Below are 20,873 nucleotides of genomic sequence, written 5' to 3'. Positions count from 1 at the left end.
ATGTAGAGTTAGGATTAGAAGATGTTCGGGACATCTGATCAGGATGAGATCCTCCAGAACATGCTGGAGGGACTCCGTATCCCATCTGGCCATCTGGGAACATCTATCTATACATCATATCCCCCGGGGAGAAGGATGTCTGGGCTACTTTGCGAAGCCTGCTGTCACTTCGATCCAGACCCAGATAAGTGGCGAGAAATGGATGGACTGATGGACAACGAAAAAACTTTTTTGACACCTTATGTGTTTGTCCCTGACTTGTTGACTTACACGCCCGATTCCACTGTTATCAGGCCATTTAATGTGCGTTATCACTCGCTATAAGCATCATATGCCTACTACATTCAGGCACGTTCTAAGCACGTGCTCAGAGCGATCAGAAAAGCATCGTCCATTCTCGTACCTCAGTGTTGTGTCCCTCCCGGAGGTTGTACGTGAGATCGTGCTGGATCTCGGTGATGAACTTCTGGGCGTAGTCGGGGTAGAGACAGAGCACCTCGCGGAGGCCTTTGAGGCTGATGTACTGCAGGTCACAGTAGGTCAGGGCCTTCACGCAGGCGTTGGTCTTAATCACTTCCTCCTGGGTCAGACAGTCGGAGCCGATCAGGTCGCCCCGACCTGGAAAGCAGGGATACATACTCTGTTACGTCCTTAACCTGGAAGCTGAAATATGAGCCATAATGCATTGAAACCGATGCGTTTTATGTGACCTATCATGGTGTTTCCTTAACTGACTCCAATATTCTCTATATTGGTACAGCACAGAGCGCATTATCATGATTATACAATGGAAACTACTGAAAGGAATCATTGTTTATCTATCTATTTTACTTGATACCTTTTATTTTGCTCATAATGCTTCTGCTCTTTTAGGATTTAAGGATTTTAAATGGACTTTTACTTGAATTAGGGTATATTTACATTGCTGTATTAGTACTTTTATTATAGTAAATGATCTTTATACTTCTTCCACCACTGGTTGCAATTCCCCAAAATATGAATCTGCATTACTTTTACTGTAAATTGATCGCTGGCAAGTGGTCATCGTATAAACTGGATAACCCACTCAACCCAATACAGTTATTAAGAATAACCCACACTAGAGCAGAGAGGTTGAATGTGTGGTTAGACTATTTCATATCTGTGTTGTGCAGCAGTATTCATCATGGGATACAGACGGACTGTTGTAGATTACAACAGAAGGTCTGTATTATTGTGTTTTCAGCTTCCTCTCTCTACTTCACTGCCTTCTCCACAGCTGTAAATCCAAAGTGGCAACGCCAAGACAATTTGTGTGTGTGTGAAAAGGAGAAACAGGGAGCAGGCAGGAAGAAAATAAAAAATTAAATATGTGTGCACCGAGTGTTTCTATATGCACAAGAGAGAAAGCCAGAGAGTCTGGATGTCTGTTAGAGAAATAACTATGTGTGTATTCATATATGTGCATGTGGATACACAGCAGGTCTCCTATGCTAATGACTTTCTTCTATAGGCAGCAGTTCAACTTCATTATTCACACCAGTTAGGTCATCAATATAAAAAAAGCAGTGTTGCCTATTTGCTCCCAGTGCGTTATAACACGGACCTGAACCGATTCCAGAGCTGTTTGTGAGTCTGTTTGAGTTTCTCCATTCTGTTTCATCCATGTTATGCGGAATGGGAGGAGTGTCGGTGTACGTGTTGTAGGACAAGGCTCTAGAGAGGCCTCTTCTTCCTGAGGCAGGTTTTCTGGTTCCAGCTGCTCATTTGGCTCACCTACTGGAGGCGTGTACTATATTTTGTTAACGTTGCATTGCTTCTTTCTGTTGTTTTGGGCTGTGTGTCCACCTATTTATGAGGGGTTGCTGGTATTTTTGTAGGTAACTTGAGTATTATTAGATTATTAATAGGGCTGTCAATCGATTCAAATATCTAATCGTGATTAACTGCATGATTGTCAATAGTTAATCGCGGCTCGAAAAGTCAAAACGGCTCATTCTAAGCTAACGAAAAAAAAAACTATTCTTATTTTCAGGTGATTATACACTAAAGAAAACATACTTATTATTATATTATATTCAATTTCTGCAAATAGATCGCCCTAATTGTTACACACAGCTCCTTCCACTGTTCCAAGACGGACAAAGTGAGAGACTATCTGATGAACATAGAGGAGTATTAAGTAGTTAAAGAGCCAGATATTTCCCTCGGGAGTTGGAGGAGACCAAAGCCAGAGCTAAAAGTAGAGTAAATATTGGACTTGTAGTCATCAGGAGGCCAGAAATATGGCTCCAAATGAATTATAATGTTGCTCCGTGTCTGCTGGATAAATGTTTGCAAACATGTTAGCCATGACAACTTCATAAGGTGATTATTTGTCAATGTTATCTTCAAAGTTTGTTCCCCTATGTGGCAAAAGAAATCAGATAATGTTGTTTATGGATTTCCTGCTGGGCTTCTGGCTGCTCCCTAAACTGTCCCATCAGTCCCTGGTTCACACTCCATCTCTCACTTGATGGGGTGTGACTTGTTTGCCCACAGGGGTAGATTAATACAGGGATAATTGCAGTTTTGTGGCACTAGGCTGCTCTCTTTCCTCATGTTCCTCTTCATAAAAGCTGTCTGGTTATTAAATGCCGGGTGTCTAATAACTTCCTATAAGCCTTTTTTTCCCATCTTCTGCTCATAATGCTGCAACCAGACTCCAAAATAGACCAAAGAGGAGACGTTTTGTAACACTTTCTTTTAACGCAATACTTAAAAAGCTCTTGCTCCAGCACATATTGTGAATTTTTATGCCCCCTCTTCACAAACTCAATCTTAAAATCAGCTTTTTTATTAAGAACAATCTCTCACCCGATCCATCACCGGAGTCTCTGACATCTCTTTTATCATCCTAGATATGAAACATGAACCTTTCCCAGTAAAATATGCATTTCATTCCCACTTTGGAAATCAGCAGGGATACTTGTATGGGGACTCTGAAGCTTGCTGATTTCCATTACTTACTTTGGGAAGCTTCTTCTTGCTGCACTTGGAAGTAGACGCCGGTTTCTGAGTCACTTTACTGCCGGAATCTAGGAGGGCTTCTGCAGTTTGGAGTCCAAGACAGAGAAGCCCTTCAAGATTCAGGTAGCAAAATGACTCGCTCAACAGGAGGCTTGACCCAAACCTATATTTTGGCCATTGATGTACTTACCTGCTTCTTAAACCTGGTTCTGAGCAGGTTTCTCAAAAGAGTTAGGGTGGTAAAAGGATGAATGGAGCCAGCCCTGCCATCGTATCTCATTGTGGGAATGGGTGCTGTCCATGGTGCTGAACCTCAGCTGTGTTGGCTATGTGATATGGGGTGTGTTTGGCATGTATTGCATTATATATTCCGATGTTTTTTACTATCTAATATGTGCATTTTTAATGTCAATATATCAGTTAATGTATCAACATAAAATAAAATATGTAACCTGATAATTTTAGGAAACCAATGTGTGTTTTTGATGGCTGGTATTGATAGTTTTGTTCATACTAAGGCAGCTAATTGCCATTTTTGGAGCACAAAAATATATTTTCATTCAATAAAATCCCAAATCTGTTGTAATATAATCTAAATTAAAATGAGGACAATAATATTATAGAGGACCTATTATGCCTTTTCTCTTTCCTTTAGTGTGTTATATAGTTTTTTGTGCATGTAAAATGTCTACAAAGTTATAAAGCCCAAAGTCCACGCCAAAGAGAGAAACGCTGCTCCTGAACTGCCTGAAACGCCTTGTTTGAAGTCCCGCCTTTTCTTCTGTAACGTGGTGATGTCACCAAGTAACACATTTGCATAATAGCCGTCTAGTGGCTAGTTTGGTACGCCTTAAAACAAAGCTAGTTAGAGCGGAGCTGGAGTGGAGTCTGAAGAGTTTGATTCAGTTGGCCAATTACAACAGAGTGGGCCAGCTGACCAATCAGAGCAGGCTTTTCAGGGGGTCAAACAGAGCGTTTCAGACAGAGGGTGAAAAGAGGTGCTGTAGCACAGCCGGTATGAGAAAAATAAAGCGTTTTTTGAACATTAAAGCATGTAAAAGTGTTCTAGTAGAAACCTAAACTATAATTATGCACCTGAAAATTTGCATAATAGGTCCTCTTTAAAACATACATTAACACAAAATGTCAGTTGTATTTTGTTCTTTACCCAGAATGGCCAGCACAGTGTTGTCCTTCAGTACTTCCATGGAGCCGGAGCACACGAAGTAGATAGCCTGGAGGGCGTCGCCCTGGCGTATGAGGAACTCCCCGGGGGCGCAAAAGGAGGTCTTGATGATGAGGGAGAGGGAGCGCAGACACCCCCTGCTGGCCGACTCAAAGAGCGACAGCTGCAGCAGCTCGTTGTTCAGATGCATGGCGATGTCGGCCCTCAGCTCGTCTGGGAAGTCCTTCAGCAGCTGCGGACGGAATGAGAAGGACACGTTTCTCTACGACTGCAAACTGTGGATGAATCCCTATCTCTCTCTCTTAGCTGTAGTGGCTTCTTTCCTTTCTGTGTCATCATTTGAATGTGACTGTGGAGGTAACACGCAAAATAAAACCTCTCGCTTTCCCACATAGTCACAACCAACTGATACAACCATGACAGTTTCTGGTTGATGTTTATTTTCATTTACTTCATTAAAGCAAATGCAACACTATACTATACTATAGAGAGTAATCTTTGCGAGGGAAAGTTGTGGGTTATTACCTTGTCATGTTATCTCTTTAAAAAAGGATTATCTAGATTTAAAGCCATGGTAAAACACACCAAGAGTGAGTTCAGTGTCTATGAGGTCATTAATCCATGAAATTAAGATGAGCTGCCCCCCTCGTGATAGAACCCGAAACAAAACCAAAATCCTCTCAGTCGCTTTGAGCCGTTTCTTTAGTCTGCTCTGAGGACACGTCGCCGGATTTGCACTTTCAATTTTAGAAGCAGTTGATCCCATTGTAACTGACAAGGTCAACCCAAGCCATAGAGGTCATGTACACATCTCTGAAAGTTAAAGGAACAGTGGGACATTTTCAGAAAGAAGCTTGTTTGCCATCAAGAGTGACATGATGCCATCATATGTTCACATTCTCCTGTGGTAAAGACATTTAATCACTTAAAGGGATAGTTCGGGTGTTTTGAAGTCAGTGTATTATCTACAGTAGATGGTGTTCAGCACGCCCCCAGTTTGGAGACGCTTCACCTTGCCGTCAGACAGCCCTTTCCAACGGTGAACTGAAGCCGTTGTATCCATCTATGCTCTCCCAAAAGCCACCAGACTCCATTGAAAAAAACTGTAATTTTACGTTGCAGAACACGGAGGTAGCTGGTCTACCGCTGCCTCGATCGGTTTGTTTGTGCTGTTGACTGACTTTGGTGAATCCGAACAAACCAAAGTCACACAATAACGCCAACAAACTAACCGAGAGTATAAATAACGGCTTCAGTTCCCCGTCCTAGCTGTCTTACGGCAAGGTAAACCGGTGAAATATTCTAAATATAGCGCACACTTAAACGGATATTGATTTTTTTAGATGGGTTTTTCTTTTACGTGTCTAAAATACATTTTGCTCCCAGCCCTGTCCACAGCAGTACATTGCTTTGCTCCCGTGCGGTAACTCCTGTCTGCTTCTCCAAACTCCATCTACTGTAGGTAATACACTGTCTATGGATAAGTACCTCATGCAACCCCACTTCAAAACACCAGAACTATCCCTTTAATGGACCTTAATCAGTCATTTTTGAAGCAGTGAGTCCCTCCTACCTCGCTGACGTCAATACCGTTATTGACGGACCAGGTCGTCTGGAAACACTCCATCATGCGTTGCTCAAGGGCCTTGGGCAGCCGGTGCACCCGGATGAAGTCCTTCAGGTCCTTGGTGCGGGTGTGGTAGAGGGAGCGGCGCGAGTACATCCTCTGGATGATGGCGGTCACATTACCAAACACCACGGCATGCATTAATGCTGCAGATGAAAGAGACAGAAGCACCAGAAACGCTCATCTCAATAACAGACTTCTGCTGTAGGTCAGTTATGTGGTAACTTTGGTCCAGATTGAAATTTGACACAAGTGAATCCTAATAATGCCATAATATTGTGGATTTTTTTTAGTTTCCACTGAGTTCAGTGTTGTTTTCATCCCACCTCCAATCAGCATGGTGCAGATGGAGAAGATCTTCTCAGAGTCCGTGTTGGCTGAAACGTTGCCGAAGCCCACGCTGGTCAGACTGCTCAGAGCGAAGTACAGCGACGTCACGTAGGAGCTCCTGACGGACGGGCCGCCGCTCAGCGTCGTCCCCGAGCCGTTGGGCGTCCTCGCTCTGGTCCTGCTGCCGTTCCATTGGCCCGAACCCAGCAGACCCGCCATAATCCCCGAGCCGTTCCACTGGCTGTAATTGGTCAGTCCGGATGTCATGGTGCCTTGAGACGAATCGGAGACTCCCAACAGGGAGGTCAGCGGTGACAGGAAGTACGGCGTTCCCAAGCGTTTGGCCAGTTCATGGAGCCAGCCTGGTGGGAGGAGGGGCAGGACACAAGAGTTTGTCAGTTTAATTGTTTGATCCTTCAGACCCAGCACCCACACCGACATTAAATTTGTCAGATGACAGTAGGGCATGACAACACCAGCATGGCAGCCAGGAAGCAAAACAGGAAAATGTTCAATTTTTTGAATATTAATTTATATAAAATAACATTTTTATTTGCACTGAACATTACAACTTCTAGGAATCACCGTTTTTCTAATGCGAGCGCTGCTGTCATGAGGAATATAAACACTGCGGTTGACTTGTAGCGTGTAATGGCGAATGGATAGCATTTATATAGTGCCTTTCAAGCCGACAAAACGCTTTTAAGAGCCTCTCACTCACGCATGAACACACGCTCATTAACCAAGAATAATGGAGCGCTGCCCTGCTTGTCGGAAGCAATTTAGGGTTCAGTGTTTCGCTCAATTACCAACCCCACAATTAATGGGGCGATCCGCTCTTCCACCTGAGCCATAGCTGCCCCCAAGTGTACAAGCGTTCACATGTACATCAGTGGAGAGGCCTTTCCTGCATATTTCCCCCCCTTTAATCTCCTCCTGTCTCATCCCACGCTGCTGATTGAAACAGGATCGCCAGCATCACCTCATGCACCTCACAGTCTTATGTTGTTTGGCACCGCTGAGCGCAGTAGGAGGGGAGACAGATCACCATAATTAGAAGTGTTTTCTCAGCAAAAAGGGCACACGCGCCGCATGCTGAGTGTACACAAGCATACTAAAGTGATACAGATGATCTTGCATCTTTCCAACCATTAACATCCCTCCATGAAAGTTGCAACACACACACAACACACAGACACAAACCTACGTCCCAGGAGGCGATGCTATTACTTTCGATCTCGCTGCGTCCGATGAAGTACCAGACGCAGGCCATCCAGTGGCCCAGCAGGGCGAACGTGGACATGAGCAAAGTGAGGACCACGGCGCTGTACTGGGAGTAGCGATCCAGCTTCTGTAGGAGGCGCAAGAGGCGGAGGAGGCGCACCGTCTTCAGCAGGTGGACCCCGAAGTTCTGGGAGAGAGAGAGAGAGGAGGCATGGGGTTTGAAGATATGTGTTTAATCTTAAAAAGTTTCCCATCTGGAGCCAATTTGAAATCACTCATGCACAAATTTAATCTTGAAAGTGAGCCGGGTCTGTGGGGGACCGTCCCCATGAATGATCGCATTCAGGAAAAACATCCAAAAGTTGCTCCACAGATCTGATGGGATTAAAAAAATACTTCAGAACGCCAGATCCAACTCAAGATTCGTTTGCAGCTTCTGCCAGAGAAGCCGTTCAGAGGAAATCACTGCCATTATCGTCCTCGACTGGGAAAATCCCCGTGGTTCTCCTGAAGTAAAAATTACCTCATCAAACATCATCCCTTTATTGATTTTCCTCCCTCACTTCTGTGTTAACTGAGGATGCAATTCCCTGCTTTTTTTCACTTAATTGAAGCAGCTGGATGAAGTGATCCCCACTCAGAGAGGATTTCATTCTCTAGATACCTGGATATGGATCCATTCAGGGAATTTAATTCTGCACAGAATACACAGGAGTATAAAGTATCTGCTTTACTCCAGTTTTAATCACAGACACTAAAGGAAGCACATTCAGCAGTCCAGATAAACCCATTACACCAACATCCAGCTACCTGAAGCCCATACAGCAACATAAAACTGCAAGCTCATCACATGACCTGTTGTCAAGCGAAAACGTAAAGAAAAAAAAGAACATAATTTTGTTTCCCGAGAAACATTTTCCTTGCTCTTATTACAATCTAATCATCTTCACCCTTCAGATTCAGTGATCCAGTATCTGTTAAACAGCCAGCAGGCTCTGCACTCAGCATCATCTGGCCAATCTACTTGCCTCCACCTGTAATTTGTCATCAGCAAACTCATTTATCTGCTTAATTACGGGTTACTCAATAATGAGTTTCTTGTTGAAGCTTGGACTCTCTTCCCTCGAAGCCACTACGGCAAATAGTGTGAGCCGGATGTCAAGAAAATATAGAACAAAAAGTTAAAGATATAAACAACGGGCCTCATGAAAGAACATTTTCGTATTCTTGTCTTTAACTTTATCGTACTTTTTTCCCTGTACTGCAGGCTCGTACGAGTGTGCCACGTCAGATTCAGGAAACAATGAGATGCCCTGTCTGCCTGCCTGCCTACGTGGCTTTAACCCCAGCCCCATTTTTTGCTTTGATCAATTCCTCTGCACATTTTTGGCAATGAAGCCTTTTGTTAATTTTTCATCTGCCTCCTGTGTCTGCATCTGGGTCCGCTTCACTGGTCTTAACAAGCCTGCTGCGCCTCGACGCTTCGAATACCTTCAAATGTGTCTCACTGAAGCTTTGAAACCCAAAACATGGGCTCACATTCGGTACAGCCCTACAATATACAATTTACATTATATAACAAAACTGTATAGCTGTATGTGTGGACAATGTGTGAGACCCACCACGCTGATGTTGAAGGCGTAGAGCAGGTCAAAGGGCAAGGCGGCGATCAGATCCACAAACAGCCAGGATGTGACGTAGTGGATGCAGATGCAGCGGGCGTCGTACACGACCTGACCCGACGTGCTCACGAAGGTGGTGCGGAAGTTCAGCACGATATCTGGCACACAAAATGAACACGTTACGTCTCGTTTGTTTAGTCCGAACAAATCGGCTGCTGGTTGCAACTTCATATTTACAATAAGATGCAGGTGGCGACAGTATTTAACTTTAACAAGCCTTCCTGTTAGTGGACTTGGTTGTCAGATGGGGAGGCGGCAGGTTGAGATACACTAGAGAGGAAGTGGAGATTATTAAGGAGGGTCCATTAGCATACAGCTCTACTGGGTCAGGAGCAGTTGGAGGCAAGGCAGACGGTGGTGCAGCTAACTGGGCCAATTAGGAGCGAAGGAGTGGTGGATTTAGAGCTGGATTATGTAAACCAGGAAGGAGTTGCCCATTAAAGTGGTATTAGAAGAAAGTGGAAAAATATATAAGTGGAAAGGAGCCAAGAGGCATGACTGAAAGGACGAAGAGGTGATTCTTATAGTCGATGAATTCCATGGAAACAAGTAGCTAGACATGTAAGAAATGTATAGAAATCACGTGAAAGTAGCCTTACCGATGATAAAAAGGATCTCCACCAAGATGTCGCTGACACTCGGAGGGTTGCGCGCCGCCGAGGCGCCGTCCTCTCGTACCTCCGCCGCGGTGAAGCACACGTTATAGGGGACGGTGACGGCGACGTAGAAGGTGGCCAACAAGATGAGCCAATCCCAGCCGGCCTTGAACGCGCCGTAGTGGAGGAGGATCAAACGGGACCTCTGGATGTCCGCCACCTTGTACTCTGGGACCGGGTTCGCATTGGCTCCAAGAACACTCTTGAACACACAAAAACATTATGATATATTAACAAACACAATGTGTGTCTGGTGGTTTAACTGAGCATCAAGTTAACATTAGCTGATGCAAGAGGATGAAACCTGTTAACCATGATAGCTGATCAGCCGGCCTCACAATGAGTTCAAATGACTAATGAGAGCTTTTAATGCAAATGCTTTCCCTCTGAGGTCCTGGGTCATTAAGATCGCACAGCAAGGACACATTTTGTCTCATCTTAGTTGCTTAAATTTACAAGTTTTCATGTAATTGACTTAGAAATTAATGTAAGTTGTGTTGCAAATGAAGCCTGGACAAGCAAATTGCTTCTTTCAGCAAATGCAAATCTGCTGACGCCGTATAATCCGTATTATCCATGGCGTCATTGTAATCAAAAGATTCATCCAGTAATAATTCATACAGTAGGTAAAAACCTAACTAGGACAGAAGGTATACGGGAGAACGTGTCTCACATTGTTGATCTTCAGCTTGCTCTTGGTTTTGTCCTGTTTCTGCAGGTGTCCAGACAGCTGGTAGAGGACGGCCCGGCTGCGGCGGCGCTCCATGTTGAGGCCTGGAGGGCGGCTGATCTGGTGGACTTCCAGGCCGGTTTCCTCATCTGAAAACAAAAACAAACAAAACTAGAGAGACGCGGTGGAAGAAACTGACAAATCCGTGGCTCCCAAACTTCTAGAAAAAGTAATTTATTAAACTTTTAATTTGGACAACAGAACAGATGTACATTGTTTTGCTGAAAAAGTAGAATGCGTTATTTACTTGGTGAGTGCTCTCAACCCCCCTCCATAATATCACTGCTGATAGATTTGTGCCCCAGCTGCAAAGCCTCTATTAGATCATTTCATGTGAATTATAGTGGAATTGGAAAATGCCTCACTTTCCTTTTCATGCTTTCTCTCACCAGTGTCAGATTCATTGCCATGGTCCTGGTCCTTATTTTCCGTGATGTCCTTATGTGACACCAGGAACAGAACCACTTCGCTCTTCTCGTTCTTTATGGGCACAATGTCCAGCAGACACCAGAACTTGAAGCCTGTTCAAAGAAAAAGAGAGATATTTCGGACACTGCCAGCATTAAACGTGATTAATCTCGACAATATCCTCCAGCCATCCGGGGCCTCACCGCTCTTCTTGTACAGAACGATCTCAGTCTTGAACTCCCGTCGTTCGTCCAGAGCTTTCTGCATCTGCGAGGTGAGGCGGTCGCTGGTCTCGCTGCCGTACAGGAAGTGGCACATGCAGCTCTTCTGCATCAGCTCGCCACGGGCGAAGCCGGTCAGTTCGCAGAAGCCATCGGAGCAGTAGACGATGGGATAGAGGGACTGGACCTGGGCGTTCCCCAGGACGAAGTTACTGTCTGGTGGGAGGAAACAGGAAGGTAATAGAGGCAAGAGGCAGGGAAGGGAAACAGAGAAACAGAATAGAGATAGGTGAGGACCACCTTTGGTAATATGCATGCTCGAGATCATGTCAAGCGCATGATCAAGACAGGAAGTAGGATCATTGGGATCGATCAGGTGACTGCAGCACAGCTGTATAGGGACCTTATTCTAAAAAAAAAAAGTGTGTGATGTTTTTATATGTTGTTTTTATGAGACGTGTATATGACCACATGAATTTTCCTTTGTGAGATAATAAAGTTGACCTTTGACCTTTGACCTTTGACCACAAGCATCCATCACTTGTATCAACAGCTTCGTACTACAGCTGTGCTACCATGCTTGTTAGCTGACTGCACAATGATGATATTTATTGGTATTTAGCAGGTATAATATTTACCTCTCTCTCTCTTCTGTGTTCATTTTGCTTCTTCACTCTGGTACAATTCAGGATGACAGGTATTAAAGTAGTTTTGGCCATGAACCAGGTTTAATGTTGACCTGATGGTGGCGTTGGATGAAAAGTGGTCGTTGCGGAAACTCTCGCGAGACTCTCGATATGGGGGAAACTCACGCGAGAGTTTCGCAACTTGGGGGTTACCTTCTTCTAGACCGATTTTCTAACTTCTAAACACGACCAGTAAAGAGCAGGTAAAGAGGGACCGCTTCTTCTGCGTAACGTGGTCCACTTTAAAGGTCCCATATCATGCTCATTTTCAGGTTCATGCTTGTATTTTATGTTTCTACTAGAACATGTTTACATGCTGTAATGTTAAAAAAAACAACTTTATTTTCCTCATATTGTCTGCCTGAATATACCTGTATTTACCCTCTTGTCTGAAACGCTCCGTTTTAGTGCATTTCAACGGAATTGCAACGGAATTGCGTTGCTAGGCAACAGCTTGGGTCCATGTTTACTTCCTGTCAGCTGATGTTATTTACATACACTGCAACCAGGAAATAAACTGGGAAACATTTAGAATGTTTAAAACAATGTAATGGTCTAAATATTGTATATTTGTGACATCACAAAGAGACAGAAATCCTAAAGGCTTGTTTCAAACGCACAATTTCTGAATACGTGTTATGTGTATTTCTCCGTATATTGAGCGTTTTGATAGTTTAACAGTATTTATACGCATACATTTATAACTGTGAAATGGTCTAGGTAAGCATTCCAAATGTACCCCAATTTATTTCCTGTTGCAGTGTATGTGAGTGACATAAGCTGACAGGAAGTAAACATGGACCCAAGCTGTTGCCTAGCAACGCTATTCTGTTGAAACGGTCTATAAAAGCAGAGAAGAGCATCCAAGTTGTGATCTAATGTGAATACAGATGTGCAGTGCTGCCAGTTGCCTTTTGTTTTGTTACAACTACAACTCTCATGAGACGTATACAAACGCTCCCTCAAAGCCTCATGGGAGGTGTAGTTGTTAAATGCAAACAAAACAATAACTATTATTATGATTATTAAGCCAGCAGGATGATCATGTTACAGAGTTGTGAGCTGGAACTTTCAAGACAGCGAACAGTTTTGTCAAATCACGTTCACGCGACATGCTTTACTCAGCCATGGGGTCATTCCCTACAATTTCACTAAGATGTCATCCTAATTGAAAGAAAACATAATTAAAATTTCATGCACGGCTCTCGTTCATTCTCGCTTTATGTTCGCTTCTGCACACTGAAAAGGCTTCGGTGTAATTCTGCTCACTTTGAAGAGCTTCTCCTCTAACATGCTTGCTGCTTTTTTCAATGATATTCACTTCATCTCCTCGTCTTCATCTCCCGCTATTGTTCTCTTCGAATAATCTTTTTCTTTGTTCGTCCCCATGCGTCTTCCCCACCTCTCTCTCCGCCTCTCTGCCCTCTTCAACATTTCCGATTATGGGCTACGCAAATAAACTTGTCTTTTCTGTAGGGCTCACAACATGCCAGATTTAAATTAAAAAGTCATTCCTGCGTGTTCACAACCTCGGGCAATTAAATAAGGAAAAGGATTACTTTGCAGAGCAGAAACCACTCACATACATATCAATGATGCAGCAGGCGTAAAAGCATGCATGTAAGCACACTGCCTGTTAGTAGATTGCCAGAATGTGATATAAGCAAGAGCTCTGACAAATGGTTCGACAGCCTGATTTATGGGGACAAACTTGAATAATTCATTATGAAACTGAATTAGGTATGATAGGTGACTCACACAGCCGAGGCATTCATTCTACTGAGATCATTAAAGTCCATACATAAATGAATCTGGAAGACTGGAGTGCTCCCTTTGAAGAATGTGAGCAATATATGGGGCGAGAGAGCAGGCGGGCGAATGATTGAATGGGAGGGATAGACTATAGAGGGAAAGATGAATTAACCGAAAGAGATGGCACGAAAATGAACCGGGTACAATGAAATTTAATAATTCATGCATTAATAAAGCATGTACAGCGTAAATGCTCTTGCCGAACATCATCGGAGCGCCACTCAGACAGGACAAATAGTGCACAAGGCTCATGGGAAGTCACACATCCCCTATGAAGCAGCACACAACAAGTTATGAATCACAATAATACAACGGACAAAATTACTTCCCGCAACATCTGTTGGGTTTAAAGTGATACATTGTGCAATAAAGAAGGGGAGGAGCTTCAGATTTATACACATTCACACATTGCAGATTGCATTTATACCTCTGAGGCTGAAGTAATCTCATTGGTCAAGGTAAACCTCAGTGGGTGGAGCTTACCGGCCACCAAAGAGTAAAAAAGCAAAGAGACGAAACTGGCGTCCAGCCGCTTTCAGTCCAAAATGTCGGACTCGTAGCTTTTCTTCTGGGCACTGATGTTGCAATAGAGCAAACAATTGACTTTCTCTTCTAGGCAATATACGTTCTTTGAGCTAACTTGCAAACAGTGTTGCCAGCTCGGCGATTTTGTTGCTAAATTTAGCGACTTTTCGGACCCTCTTAGTAAATTTATTTCTAAAAAGTGACCACCGACAAATTTAGCAAGTTATCCACATAAGGGGAAAAAGCAAGAAATGTAAATTGTAATTAATTCCCATGCACGTCGCTCAGAGTAGCCTAATTACAGTTCACTTTAGCAAATTTTGGAGTTACTTTCATTGGAAAAGAGTTGACAACACTGCTTGCAAATTACAGTAATAGTATTAAAAAAATACATTTTGGGAAATACATGCACGCTTATTCATTTTCTTGCTGAGAATTAGATGATAATATCGATACCACTCTCATGTCTGTAGGTCAATATGTCAGAATCAACAGAAATGACCACTAACAGTTACATTGTCCATTTTGTACATGGTAAAGTTTATCAAAATTGTATCTGTAGTTTGGGATTTATCCTATAATTATTATAACTGTCAATGTGTACTTTTTTTTTTTATCTTATTTGAATCTTTTATATATTTTTTTTATTCTTTTCTTTTTTTTTAATCTAATTTAACTTTGTTTTTTATTCTTTATCCTTTTTGCATCGGCAATGGGTGAGGGTTGGATGGGAGGGAGCGTTGGGGGAAAAATACCAAAATATGGATTTACATTTATGCTCTATTTGTATGTTTCTGTACATCTGATTTGACTCCCAATAAATTATTAAGGGGAAAAAAAGTAAGAATCACATTTTGTGCAGCTGCTTTTTGCTGCTCAGTTCCAAATGTGCCAGCGTCAGAACAACGGACCACGGTGGGACTTGAAATGCAACAAGTGTGAGGCTGTTACTCATATATATACAGCCAAATGGATTTGTAGTGACAACAGCAGCAGCGGTGTGAGGCAGTAGTGGAGGGCGGCTGTCTGCAGTTCTCAACATAAGAGTGATGCTGCCGGAGATTTTGAAGAGTGTGAAGGAGTATAATAGGATTTTTTTGAATCATGTCTCCCAGTAAAAAAAAATAAAAAATAGGCCTGTACTTTTGAGATGATTAACTGGTGGAATAGAGGAATATATAAATATTTAAGAGCAGTGAGCACATTTTGCATAAAAACAAGGGGTAGTGCTTTAATATGAGGCAAGCTTTTACTGGCCCTCTTACATTGAAGCTTTCAGAGGAATGTTTAAATAAAGGAACAAAGCTCATGTTGTTGAAGATGCTATTCCAAAAAAAACACGCTGCCATCCATCACTCTTCTATGAATGCTTTCCAAAGCATTTCGGAGCCTGGCTGCAAGTATTTTCTCCCATTCAGCAACACAAGATTGTGTTGGATGGGATTGAGGTCAGGTCTCTGAGCAGGCCAGTCAACTTCTTCCGCACCAAAACCATTTCTTTATGGACCTGGCTTTGTGCACTGGGGCCTTGTCATGTTGATTCAGGAAAACAACTAGCTTGTTTCACTTCATTGTGATCCATGTTCGCTGATTTCTCTGTAGGAGGGGGGCTTCTTTTGTTTGCTATTGCCCTAACAAGTCAGCAGCCAGTGACTCATCTGTTTGTCATTTTCAGTCGACACAGAAGCTGAGTAATATGCTGATTTATTCATTCAAGTCAAACTGTACAGGTGTGACAATCTCATCCACGCATCTGTCACTCTTTGTTGCCATTTTAGTTGTTGTTGTGGAGAATAATGAATATTATTAATTACAATGTACAAAACTGATGTGAAGGATTACATCATCATTGAGCGGATGCAACACCAAGATTCTTTGCACCTGGATGTCTGCACTGTTTGCAAGGTTGCAGTGTTCAGCATAAATAGTGGTCAGCCCCACACTTATACATGAATATTGTCCCCCAAGGACGTGATCTGGTTTCAGAGAAACAGACCCCGTGCTCCGTCATTTTCCTTCTGCACTGCCTTGTTCTTATTTTCCTTTTGTTGTGCTCATTTTCTGCACATTCCCCCAGGCACTATACAGGCCTGTCACATCCACACTACAGTCCAGGTGTAATAACATGCGAGCTGAAACTACAAAACTACTCAGACTCAGCCCTTGAGCAGCTTAGGGAACCCCGATAAACCCTGGTTGCTGATAACACGGACAGCGACAGCCCGCCACAATACATTCACCATTGTGGACAAAATAAGCCAAACACACACACGTACCACACAGGGTTGTTTAGAGCAGTGGTTCCCAACCTGGGGTCCAAAATATCACAGGGGGTGCACCAGAATTTGTCTGCTCTCTAACATTTTGATACATCACTTTGCAATTAAATTCATTTTATTATTATTTTGTATTACTATTACATAATAAGGAAAAAACATATGACAAATTTTCAAAGTAAGAGTCCGTGCCAAAGAAAAGAAATCTGGCGAACAATAAGGAGATGAACACTGACGGCTAGATGGTTCATGCGTGCAGGGTTATTTGTTAAACCATGCTCTCTGGTGTGTTTCTTAAACCTGAACTGAAAACACATTTTCAGTCCGCATTAGCTTCAAAACTTTACAGCCCACAGCTTTGTGCCAGAAGTCCCCCGACAGAAGCACATAGATCTGTCACTCTGAAGTCAGTCCTCTGTCTCATTCACTCATTTTTAGAAACTATATCTTACTGGAACATGAAGACGTGTCCAAGCACAAATAAACACTAGCATGACCAGCAAATAATATACATTTATAATAGTTTTTTTGCCTTTTTTTTGGCATTTTGTGGGCTAATCAATTGTTAATAAATGATTCTGGACAACATTTCATAGCAATCCCTCCAACAGTATTTCAGTCTGGACAATGTTGACCGACCAACATTACCATCCCAACGTGATTAATTAAAATCTGTAAGCTTTGTTCTTATAAATATGTATGTATTGAGAATATCTCTGGGTTTAAAAAAGGGCTTCCAACTGAAGCTTTCTACTGCAATGTCAAAAAAATAAATAAAAAAACGCTGGAGAGATTTCCCTGGAGTCTCCCCGGTTATCATGCTGCATTAATGTTGTATGGCAAAGATGGAAGATCCCAGCTTCAGACCTGAAAATACTTTTTCTGCTCAGCTGGTTTTCAGCACTTGAGAACTCAGTCGCAACGGGCGTGTTTGGTATTCTCTTATTAAGTGTGCAGAGTGATAAATAAAACAAAGGTTCGGTCACAGTGAGACTCGAAGTGCCGCACTCGATGCTTCAGACTTGGCATTTCTCAGCCTGCACTGTTTTTCCTGCTATTGCTTTGAGTCATTAGTGTGATGATTTATTATGGCATCACCAGTCCATTTCGCTTGCTGTGTTTAGACTTTTTTATCTAAACTACAACAAACTAAAACCCCATGTCGTGCACACACTTTCTTTTCAGCGCCCCATTGACAGCTATACAGTTATTTGGTTTGGAGAAGCTCCTCATTAAAATTCACCCACTGTGTTTTTTTAACCACGTGCCTGCCAGAGGTTAGGAGCAAGGATGTGATCATGAATGACAACAGGAGCATCTTCATTTTCTCACACTAAGCACAAGGAAGTGCTGGTCGTTCATCTCTTTATACGCAGCAAGTGATTCATTCATTCATTGTAGATGGATTGTGAGTTACAGACAAACAAGCATGAGCGATTTATGTGGTAATGTTTAATCTTTAATTCATTAAAGAGGACCGATTATGCTTTTGTGCTTTTTCCCTTTCCTTTATTATAGGAATGGGTGCTGTCCGTGGTGCTGAACCTCAGTGGTGTCGGCTATGTGATATGGGGTGTGTTTGGTATGTATTGCATTACATGTTCTTTTGTTTTAATTATCCAATATGTGCATTTTTAATGTTAATATATAAGGCAATATATCAGCATAAAGTAAAATATATATCCTGATAGTTTTAAGAAACCAAAGTGTGTTTTTGATAGCTGGTATTGATAGTTTTAAAGCAGCTACCTGCCATTTTTGGAGCAAATTGTTTAAATTTTCATTCAAAAAAAATCTTAAATATGTAATAATCCAAATTAAAATGAGGCCAATAATATTAAAGAGGACCTATTATGCTTTTTCTCTTTCCTTTAGTGTGTTATATAGTTTTTTTGTGCATGTAAAAGGTCTGCAAAGTTACAAAGCCCAAAGTCCACGCCAAAGGGAGAAACACTGCTCCTGAACTACCTGAAATGCCTCGTTTGAATCCCGTCTTTTTGTTCTGTAACATGATGATGTCACCAAGTCACATTTTCATAATGCCTTTGAATTGTATATAGTTTGGCGCGCCCTCAAACAAAGCTAGTTAGAGCGGAGCTGGAGCGGAGTCTGAAGAGTTTGGTTCGGTTGACCAATCACAACAGAGTGGGCCAGCCAACCAATCAGAGCAGACTGGGCTTTTCAAGGGGAGGAGCTCAAACAGAGCGTTTCAGACAGAGGGTGAAAAGAGGTGCTGCACCACAGTCGGTAAGAGAAAAATAAAGCGTTTTTTTCAACAATAAAGCATGTAAACATGTTCTAGTAGAAACCAAAAATACATTTATGCACCCGAAAATGAGCACAATAGGTCCTCTTTAATATCCTTCTTTAACTGCTGTGATCTGTGTCCAATTGAACCTCAGATTCAAGAGGGGTAATGTGTTTTCAATCCTGGTTGTGGAACAGTGAACCAGCTCTTTACACTTGCAATGCACTTGATACACACTGGAGAGCTTGTGGGAGTTTGCCAATCCAGTGTGCCTTGTGGACTGTGTCCCTTGGGGGATCTTGAAGGGGATGCTCCAGGAATATAGAGTATTTCTATTATTTTGTGTAGCAAAAGGAGAAAAAATCTTTTGGTTGAACCGCTGCTCAACCAAAACAGTCCTGATGGATCACTGAAGCTACCCTCAAGAAGTGATCAGATACGGGGAAGTGCAATCTGTTCCGCTCTCAGATTAGAGCAGAGCTGATCACTGTTGACACCAAATGAAATTGAATTAATGCTATCTCGTGAAACATTCAGAGGACACACAGGACACGTCAAATACATACTTGCTTCTGAAATCTACACACAAAAGACTGCAGATAGATCCCGCTCTGATTCCTCATACAGTATATTCTTCATCCACATACTCTGCCTGTTAGTTTGCACCTTCGGGACTGTGTTATGCAACCGTGTTAAGCTATGATGACTGCAGTTTGCATATTGATTGACAGTTGATTTCTCTGTAGGTTTACATGGGCTGAATGCAAAGACTGACATGTGGGGGGGGTTGCAATGAACTGTACGTGAATACTAATTACAGTATAGGTTGTCTGTTCAACTGTCACAGTGCCGTCACAGACAATCATGTCAGAGATTTTTTAAATAGTTCAGGAATGGATCGACGTTGTCTTTGGTAGCTGATGTAACAGTTTGAAATGTTTCGTTCATATAGAGCCAGTTTTAAATAGAAAAGAATGACTTTCAGTACTGGCTGGATTTTCAGTGATGTTTCAATTGGTTTAATTTAATTTATGTTTTGGGAACCACTGAAGCGCGGGGTCATCTGACATGATGAGGGCCTAATTTCAGGACCTTCATTACTAAATTTGTGCGGGGTCAATATGGGTCAGGCTACTAATTTAGGCCCCTAGTTAATCCAGCTATGGCAAGTCCACATTGAATGCAACTTTTTGTATTTATTGACAGTTGCAAACTCTTAAAAATAAATGCATTTGAATGGTGATTGATACACTGACTCATTAACACAAAGTAGTCTTTGCTACATTGCTAGTGATCAAATGCTGCACTTTACTGTCTTTTGATTGTTTTTATTATCCTTTTAATTTTTTTCTTTTAACTTATGCTTTTATTTTATTTTTTTTCGTTTTTATTTTATGCACTTTGTGCTCTTTTATCTTGCTTTTATATATGTAAAGCACTTTGAGTTGCCTTTGTGTATGAAATGTGCTATATAAATAAACTTGCCTTGCCTTGCCATTGCACAGTGTATTGGCATTGAGGTATAGGATCAGATATATTGAGGATAAATTATCATAAATAATCTGACTTTACTCCATCTGCATTTTTGTGCACAAAAGTATGAAGGACCAGTATTTATAGTAATTCATCTGTACACTGGGAGCTCAGGTATGGTGCTTCATGAATTCTTAATATGTTAAACAGTCTGTGCTGCTTTCATTCATCCTAATTCCTTCATCAGTCAGACTATATCAGCATGTCTTCAAGTGTCCTCAATCCTCTTTACTTTGCAGGTCTTTTGAGGACTTTGTATTTTTGTACTAGTGAACACCATCCATTGCGCACCTTGAAATGAAGGGATTAAATGTACTCACGGGTTCCATCGAAGCGAGTAGCGATGGTATCCAGGAAGGTGTTCTGAGGCGCGATCAGACCTCTCATCACGGGCATCCGAGAGCGCGTCGAGCCGCGTCTCTCGGGGCGTCTCTCCGAGGAGCCCTGGCTCTCTCCGGCCGCATCTCCGGTCACGAAGCCCGGCAGGAACCTGGACGACGTCCCCGGCGCTCCTCCTAACCCCTGGAGGAGGGCGCCGAGGCGAGACACCCGGGACTCCACGGTCCAAAGATGACCAGCGACCACCGAGCTGGTGATCCAAGAGGAGGAGAGCTGGAGGCTGGAGGCTGGAGGAGGAGAGGATGGAGGGATGGAGGGACCACGGAGAGGATGGTCACATTTACGCACGGGTGTGCTGCAATGCAATCCCCCTCTTCCACCTCCTCCTCCTCCTCCTCCCTC

The 20,873-nt window shown here is 42.6% G+C and overlaps 1 protein-coding gene across 2 annotated transcripts in view; it reads right to left on the bottom strand.

The window, feature by feature from the left end:
* The window catches only part of LOC141762681 (voltage-gated delayed rectifier potassium channel KCNH8-like), a 27,578-nt gene extending 6,705 nt beyond the window's left edge, over positions 1–20,873 (bottom strand). Inside the window, exons 1-11 of one of the 2 annotated variants that reach the window (XM_074626659.1) lie at positions 20,453–20,873; positions 11,035–11,268; positions 10,813–10,944; positions 10,367–10,512; positions 9,637–9,895; positions 8,978–9,135; positions 7,335–7,542; positions 6,128–6,493; positions 5,748–5,947; positions 4,157–4,406; positions 404–618 (exon numbers count right to left, since the gene is read on the bottom strand). In XM_074626659.1, coding sequence (XP_074482760.1) covers positions 404–618; positions 4,157–4,406; positions 5,748–5,947; positions 6,128–6,493; positions 7,335–7,542; positions 8,978–9,135; positions 9,637–9,895; positions 10,367–10,512; positions 10,813–10,944; positions 11,035–11,268; positions 20,453–20,528 — 2,244 coding nt within the window. In that variant the 5' untranslated portion in view covers positions 20,529–20,873. Of the gene's footprint in view, positions 1–403; positions 619–4,156; positions 4,407–5,747; positions 5,948–6,127; positions 6,494–7,334; positions 7,543–8,977; positions 9,136–9,636; positions 9,896–10,366; positions 10,513–10,812; positions 10,945–11,034; positions 11,269–11,690; positions 11,846–20,452 lie in introns of those variants that run through there. The other variant, XM_074626660.1, reaches the window with a different exon arrangement.

Source organism: Sebastes fasciatus, chromosome 24, assembly GCF_043250625.1.
Source record: "Sebastes fasciatus isolate fSebFas1 chromosome 24, fSebFas1.pri, whole genome shotgun sequence".
In the NCBI taxonomy this organism is placed as follows: Eukaryota; Metazoa; Chordata; class Actinopteri; order Perciformes; family Sebastidae; genus Sebastes; species Sebastes fasciatus.
Note: the sequence above shows the minus strand (reverse complement) of the source record. Positions and strands in the feature narration are given on the sequence as shown.